The 7462-nt window shown below is 50.7% G+C and overlaps 1 protein-coding gene across 1 annotated transcript; it reads left to right on the top strand.

Annotated features, from left to right (window-relative positions):
• The first annotated feature begins 506 nt into the window (after positions 1–506).
• On the top strand, positions 507–3797 carry LOC123412741 (G-type lectin S-receptor-like serine/threonine-protein kinase At2g19130). Its single transcript, XM_045105676.1, has one exon. The coding sequence runs from the start codon at positions 1212–1214 to the stop codon at positions 3642–3644; it is 2433 nt and encodes an 810-aa protein (XP_044961611.1). The 5' UTR covers positions 507–1211; the 3' UTR covers positions 3645–3797.
• The last annotated feature ends 3665 nt before the right edge of the window (positions 3798–7462 follow it).

Below are 7462 nucleotides of genomic sequence, written 5' to 3'. Positions count from 1 at the left end.
ATATATTTCGAAGATGGTTGTAAACTTGACGCTTTCTCGAACACCGTCGATAATAAGAAGACGTAGCCGTGGCCAGACATTCGATTTCATTTTGGCATGTCCAAATTTATTGAATTATTCTTTATTCTTTATTTATTTTTCATTGTTGAACCATTGAACTGTCATGAATTTGTGTTGTATGATCCAGATGCATGGATTTCATGTGTTAGATGTTTGAGATTTAGGGGGTGCGGTTGGCCGGCACGCCATTTAAGGAGCCGTCTAGCAATGTTCACAGACACGCTCAAACACATTCCTGGACGTCTAGGGGGTTGATTTTACTATGTTCGGTTGTAGATGCTCTTAAGATCTCTGAAAAATACTTTGGAATAAAAGAAAGACTCTTCTTGTCCCGATGCAACCTCTTCAACTTTTTCTTTTGTGGATGAATAAACTCTCGAGCTTAAATAAACTCACAAACAGTAAAATCAAAAGAAGTAGTTAAAATATGAAAACATTTGAAATAGTTTTTCCAACAAATATTGTGCATTGTTCTACATACGTACACATTTGTTGAAGATAAAACATTTCTAGTTCCGCGAGCAAAGAAAATAAAACCGATGCTAAGGAAACCTATTTTCAAAAGCATTTTGGAGAGCTGTTTTTGATATGTGTTTTTCACAGGCCTGAAGCCTCTCTATGAGTGCGATTTCATCACGGAAATTTGCGCGTAGATGAGAACTAAGCAATGCTTGTCACAAAGGGAAGAGAATATTCTGCTCCGGTTTTATTTACGCATTATCTTGAGCTCAAGATTAGAACGTCGGTCCTTGCATGAGTCAAGGTGATATATTCCAGATTTCCAGCTGCTTTGCACGTCACCATGGTGATGGTGGACTCTCAGTCTCGCGGCAAATTAATTAACGCTCTGACCGCTGATGCCAGGGACTAATAATTGAGCACCCATTCGATTCGTTGAAAGAAACTAGTTGCCTCTTGTCCCCAATCCTCACTCTCACACATTCAGACATTTATGTATGTCCTCTTGTACTTTGTTGACAACAGGGGATGCACGACCAGAAAAATATGCCTGCCGCTGCCTGCCGGGATCATCACGCGACCCGTCTGGTCGCCGGCGAGATGCTTCTTTTCGAGACCCGTCTCTCCACACCGTTCACCTGTAAATTCGGCTGCACCCCTGCAAACGGAAGCGCTCCACCATCGATATCACCATGGCACGGGTCGCTGCCACTTTCATGGCCCTCGCCTGCTTGTGCTTGGCCCCTGCAGTGGGTGCACCGGCGACGGTCTCGGCGCGGCGACCGCTGCGGGGCAACGACACGCTGGTCTCGGCACAGGGCAACTTCGAGCTCGGCCTTTTCAGCCCTGCCGGCAGCTCCGGCGACAGGTTCTACCTCGGGATCTGGTACAAGAGCATCCCCGGCCAGACCGTCGCCTGGGTCGGCAACCGCGCGACTCCCCTGTCTGGCCTCGCCTCGGCTGAGCTCCGGGTGTCCGCCGACGACGGCAACCTCGAGCTCGTCGGTCCCACCAGCGCCTCCAGCTTACCCGTCGTCGTGTGGTCTTCAAACCTCTCGTCTTCGTCTCTGTCGTCGACGCCGGGCTCGAACAACACGGCGGAGATCCGCGACGACGGCAACCTGGTCCTTGTCGACGGCGCCAACTCCTCCAACGTGCTGTGGCAGAGCTTCGACCACCCCACGGACACGTACCTGCCGGGGGCGTGGCTCGGGGAGAACAAGCGCACCGGCGAGTACCAGGCGCTGTCGTCCTGGCGGAACGCCCAGGACCCTGCGCCGGGAATGTTCTACGACACGGTCGACCCCAACGGCACCGCCGAATTCTTCATGCTGTGGAACCGGTCCCGCGTGTACTGGCGGGGCGGCGTCTGGACCGGGGGGCGATGGAGCGGCGACGTTGGAGCGGCGACTGGACGCGGCACCAACCTTTACAACACGACGTACGTCGACACGCCGGCGTTCCGGGGCACCACCACCGTGCTCTCCGACAACGCGACCATCACGCGCCTGGTGCTCGATCTCAACGGCCAGAAGAAGCAGTTCGTCTGGGTGCCAGCGAGCCGGAGCTGGCAATTGTTCTGGGCGGCGCCCACCGCGCAGTGCGACGCGTACGCGCTCTGCGGCAACTTCGGCGTCTGCAACCAGAGGAGCCAGCTGCCGTGCCGATGCCCGCCGGGGTTCGCTCCGGTGTCGGAGCGGGACTGGACGCTCAGCGACTGGAGCGGTGGCTGCCGCCGGAGCTCGCCGCTAACAACCTGCGCGCACAACGGGTCGACCACCGATGGGTTCCTAGCGCTGCCGGACGTGAAGCTCCCCGACGAACCGCTCGCCGTGGGCACCGCCAGAAGCAAAGCAGAGTGTGAATCAACTTGCCAAAACAACTGTTCGTGCCAGGCCTACGCCTTCTCCGCCGGTTGCACCGTCTGGCACGGAGACATCCGCAACCTCGAGCAGCTCTTCGCCGACTCCAGCAGCCCCGGGTCAGACTTTTATCTCCGGCTTTCACAAAGAGCATTACAAGATCTGCATAACGTACACAAGAAGAAAGAAGGGACAAAGTTATGGCTTGTCGTTGGCATCACGCTGACCGGTGTAGCAGCATTGGGCGCGTCGGTCATACTAGCCTGGAGGATTCTTCTTGCGCGGAGAAGACTGGCTGTGTCCATGGAGAACGAGAATGGATCCTCCTTGGCTGTGTACAGCTACGGCGACCTCCGTGCCGCCACCAACAACTTCTCGGAGCGGCTGGGCGGCGGCGGCTTCGGCTCCGTGTATCGCGGCGTCTTGAAGCAGCAAAAGGGAGGCAACACGACTCAACTGCAAGTGGCGGTGAAGAAGCTTGAAGGCTTTGCACGACAGGGTGACAAGCAGTTCCGGGCCGAGGTGAGCACGTTGGGGCTGATCCAGCACGTGAACCTCGTCCGGCTCCTCGGGTTCTGCTCGTCGGGCGACGAGAAGATGCTCGTGTACGAGTACATGCCCAGAGGCTCCCTCAACGGCTCCTTTTTCGACGGCGGCGCGTGCCCGAGCTGGCGCGACCGGTACCGTGTCATGATCGGCGTGGCGAGAGGTCTGGCCTACCTGCACGACGGCTGCCGCGAGCGCATCATACACTGCGACATCAAGCCGGAGAACATCCTGCTGGACGAGGACATGTCCCCGAGGATCGCCGACTTCGGGATGGCGAAGCTGGTGGGCAGGGATTTCAGCCGCGCACTCACGACGATGCGAGGCACCATAGGGTACCTCGCCCCAGAGTGGATCTCCGGGCAGCCCATCAGCGCCAAGGCCGACGTGTACAGCTTCGGCATGGTGCTCTTCGAGCTCATCTCTGGACGGCGTAACTCCGAGAGGTTCGGCGAGCTGGAGGCAGCAGGGACCTTCTTCCCTGTGTGGGCCGCGGAAAAGGTCGTCGAAGGAGAGGTAGGCGCCGTGGCCGACCCGCGGCTGCACGGCGACGTGATGCCGGAGGAGCTGGAGCGGGCGTGCAGGGTGGCGTGCTGGTGCATCCAGGACGAGGAGGCGCACCGCCCAACCATGGCGCAGGTCGTGCAGGCGTTGGAGGGCGCCGTCGTGGTCCATGCGGCGCCGGTGCCGCGGGCGCTGCAGCGCCTCGCCACGTGAGCTCACGTCATTCAAACGGCCACTGCCGCAGGAGAGCCTTTCCTATGCCAATGCAACGACCGCGCGATAAGGTAGTTTCGTGTGGCGGGTCTTTCTTTTGGGGAGTGTCATTTCCTGTTACAGTCTGCTAAAAATAAAATTGGATTTCAATCAGATCTTTCATCCAGTGACAACTTGACAGACATTTATGTATGCTTGTTTGACAAATAAACAACAACAAAAACCGACTGAATTCAAAATAGTTCAAGTCCAGCGGTAACTCGGGAATTGGTGAAAATAAGAGATTTTTTATTGTTTCCAGAGAAAGGGGAGGGGGGGGGGGGGGGGGATGCTCACCATTTTTTAGGAAGCGAAATCCCCACCTGAATTGTAAGCTGTGCAGCCTTTCCAACAAAGGTTCAAGTTAACAAATACAGGGGAGGCAAGAGGATTAAGAAATAAAGAAAACACAACACATATCGACAACACACCAACAAGGAAAAATAAAGAGGGAAAACACAACATGACAACGCACTACACAAAAGCACCACCAGTGTAATTTAATGCCATTACCTGACCGAAATCAAGCCATGACATTGCACCATCGATGTAACTGAAAGGCGCCGTGCATCTGAGACTGCACAACGGCACGACACCACTTGTGCAGTTCGAAAGGTCACGTGTGGCTCACACAATGCCATGACGCAGTGTGTCATCGACGAAGTTGACGAGCATCGCCTAGCAGACGAAACCAAGATACTCCACCATCGACGTAATAAAAAAGTGTCGCACATTTGAGACTGCAGAAAACGCTGCAATACCACGTGTGTTTTGGGGTGAATTTGAAAGGTCGCACTTAAAAATATGGCCTAGAGGCAATAATAAAGTGATTATTATCATATTCGAGACTAGCTCGTTGATCAAAGATGGTTAAGGTTTTCTAATCATATACATGAGTTGTCATTTGATAACGAAGTTACATCATTAGAAGAATGATGTGATGGACAAGACCCAGTCGTAAGCACACCATTTGATCATCACTTAGTTTATTGCTATAACTTTCTTCATGTCAAGTCTGTGTTCCTAAGATCATGTGATCATGCAATTCTTTGACACCGGAGAAATGCCTTGTGTGTATCAAACGTCACTTCATAACTGGGTGATCATAAAAGTACTCTACAAGTATCTCCAAGGGTGTCTGTTGGGTTGGCATTGATCGAGTCTGGGATTTGTCACTCCGTACGACGGAGAGGTATCTCTGCCCCCTCGGTAATACAACATCACAATAAGCTTGCAAGCAATGTGACTAAGGAGTTAGTCACATGATCTTGTATTACGGAACGAGTAAAGAGACTTGTCGGTAACCAGATTGAACTAGGTATGAGATACCAACGATCGAATCTCGGGCAAGTAACATATTGATGGACAAAGGGAACTGCATACGGGACTGGCGGAATCCTTGACATCGTGGTTCGACCTATAAAGATCTTCGTGGAATATGTAGGAACCAATATGGACATCCAGATCCCGCTATTGGTTATTAACCGTTGAGGCGTATCGCTCATGTCTACACGATTCTCGAACCCGTAGGGTCCGCACGCTTAACGTTCGACGATGATATAGTATTGTTGGGATATGTATGTTGGTGACTGAATGTTGTTTGGAATCCTCGATGCGATCCCGGACATGAAGAGGAGCCCCAAAATGGTCCGGAGGTAAAGATTCATATATGAGAAGTTGGTATTCGGGTTCCAGAATAGTTCAAGGTTTTACCTTTTTTGTTGGTGATGCCGGACGGGGTTTCAGGGGGTCCACCGAGGGCGTTCACCGACCCAAAGGCCTTGATGGGCTGAGAGATGGGGGCGCACCAACCTCTGGTGGGTTGGGAGCCACACCCTCCCAAGGGCCCATGCGCCTACGGTTTGGGGAAAACTTTAAGGGGGGGGGCACCCCCTTGCCTTGGGGGCCAAGCTTCCCCACCTAGGGTGTCGTCCCTCCCTTGAAGGTGGCCCTAGGGATGACGCACCTCCCCAATCCCCCTTATATATGTGGGGAGAGGGAGGGCACCACACCACAAGCCTCAGCGCAGCTCTCCCTCTCTCCCAACTCTGTTTTCTCCTCCGTCTGTATTCCCGGTTATCCTTGGTGAAACCCTGTCGTGACAGCACCACTGATACTTGTGATGTGCATTGGGTATTCTGTGAAGAGCTACAGGTGATGCAACACAATATATGTAAGTTTTCCCTAAGTAGAGAACCAAGGTTTATCGAACCAATAGGAGTAACAACCAACCCCCGTCTTCATCAACTGCACACAAAAGAAACAAACACTTGCACCCAACGCGGGCAAGAGGATCGTCAATCCCCTTGTATCTTTATCTGCAAGCAAGTAAGTAGTGTGGTTAAAAGTTGAAACGTGAAAAGTAAATAACAAGTAATTAAAGGAAGCGAGGAAATTGTACCGTTTCTAAATTTATAAGTGAATAGACTCGGGGGGCCATAATGTTCCCTAGTGGCATCTCTCATGAAAGCAAGCATACGGCGGGTAGAAAAATTAGTGTTGGGCAATTGATAGAAAAACGGATAGTTATGAGATATTCATGGCAGTGATCATGTGTATATAGGCATCACGTCCATAAGCAAATATGACGACTCCTGCCTGCACCTATTACTATTACTTCACCCATCGACCGCTATCCAACATGCATCTAGAGTACCATGTAAAACATAGTAATGCTTGGAGAACGATGACATGATGTAGACAAAGAAAACTCAATAATATGAATTAACCCATCATTTTATCCTTAGTGGAAACAATACAAAGACGTATCTTGTCCCCTACTATGTCATTGGGATATAGAAATCCGTCAGATTGAACCCACTACAACGCACCTCTCTCACTGAATAAAGATCAATCTACTTGGCCAAAGCATATTAATAGATGAGAGAGATTTACGAAGCTATGATGACAATGCACATAAGAATCACATTTAGAATTCTGAGAAGACTCAAATATTTATCATGAATAATCTTATCATAAACCCACAATTCACCGGATCCGAACAGACACACCACACAAAAGATTTACATCCGATAGATGAGAGCAAAGTTGTAATGATAATTGTATTGAAGATCAAGAGAGAGAGAGAGATAGCCATCTAGGTACTAACTACGAACCCATAGGTTTGTGGTAAAATACTCACACATCACCATGGGAGGAGCAAGGTTGATGTAGAGGTCCTCCGTGATCGATTCCCCCTCTGGTAGGGCACCGGAAAAGGGATCCAAAAGGCCTCATGGCAGATCAGAGACTTGCGGTGGCGGAAAGAGTGTTTCAGGGTGCTCCCTGGGATTTCTGGGATTAATGTGAATTTATAGGATGGATAGGTACGCCAGGAGACAGCCGAGGGGAGCACGAGGCAATAGGTGACCACCCCTTGGGCGCGCCCAGTTGTGTGGTGCTCCTCTCGTGAGGCTTCAGGCCTCCTCCTGATGCTTCCACGTATTCTTTTGGTCTAGAAAAGATCACCAAAATTTATCATGGCAATTGGACTTTGTTTCGTACTGTAAACCTGAAAAGCAAAAAAGTTGCAGAAAACAACAACTGTGAGTGGGCACTTGGTGAATAGGTTAAGTATTTCCTGTAAGGCAACTTGTTTCTTATGAATAGGAAAATATTTTTCAGAGAAGTAATAAAGCATATCCTGGGGACAACGCATACAACCAGGAGCCAGAGAAAGGAACCGTTCCTTGGCCTCGCCTTTTAGTGAGAAATGAAAAAAGCTTAAGGATATGATAGTAATGTATTTTTTCATCATTTGTAAATGAAGCAGCAATATC

Source organism: Hordeum vulgare, chromosome 7H (genome assembly GCF_904849725.1).
Source record: "Hordeum vulgare subsp. vulgare chromosome 7H, MorexV3_pseudomolecules_assembly, whole genome shotgun sequence".
Classification (NCBI taxonomy): domain Eukaryota; kingdom Viridiplantae; phylum Streptophyta; class Magnoliopsida; order Poales; family Poaceae; genus Hordeum; species Hordeum vulgare.
The sequence above is the reverse complement of the archived record's forward strand: the minus strand, read 5'-3'. Positions and strand labels throughout refer to the sequence as shown.

What these genes read in the sequence shown, in the direction of transcription:
- LOC123412741 (XM_045105676.1), top strand. Translation starts at nt 1,212, where the DNA reads ATGGCACGGGTCGCTGCCACTTTCATGGCCCTCGCCTGCTTGTGCTTG.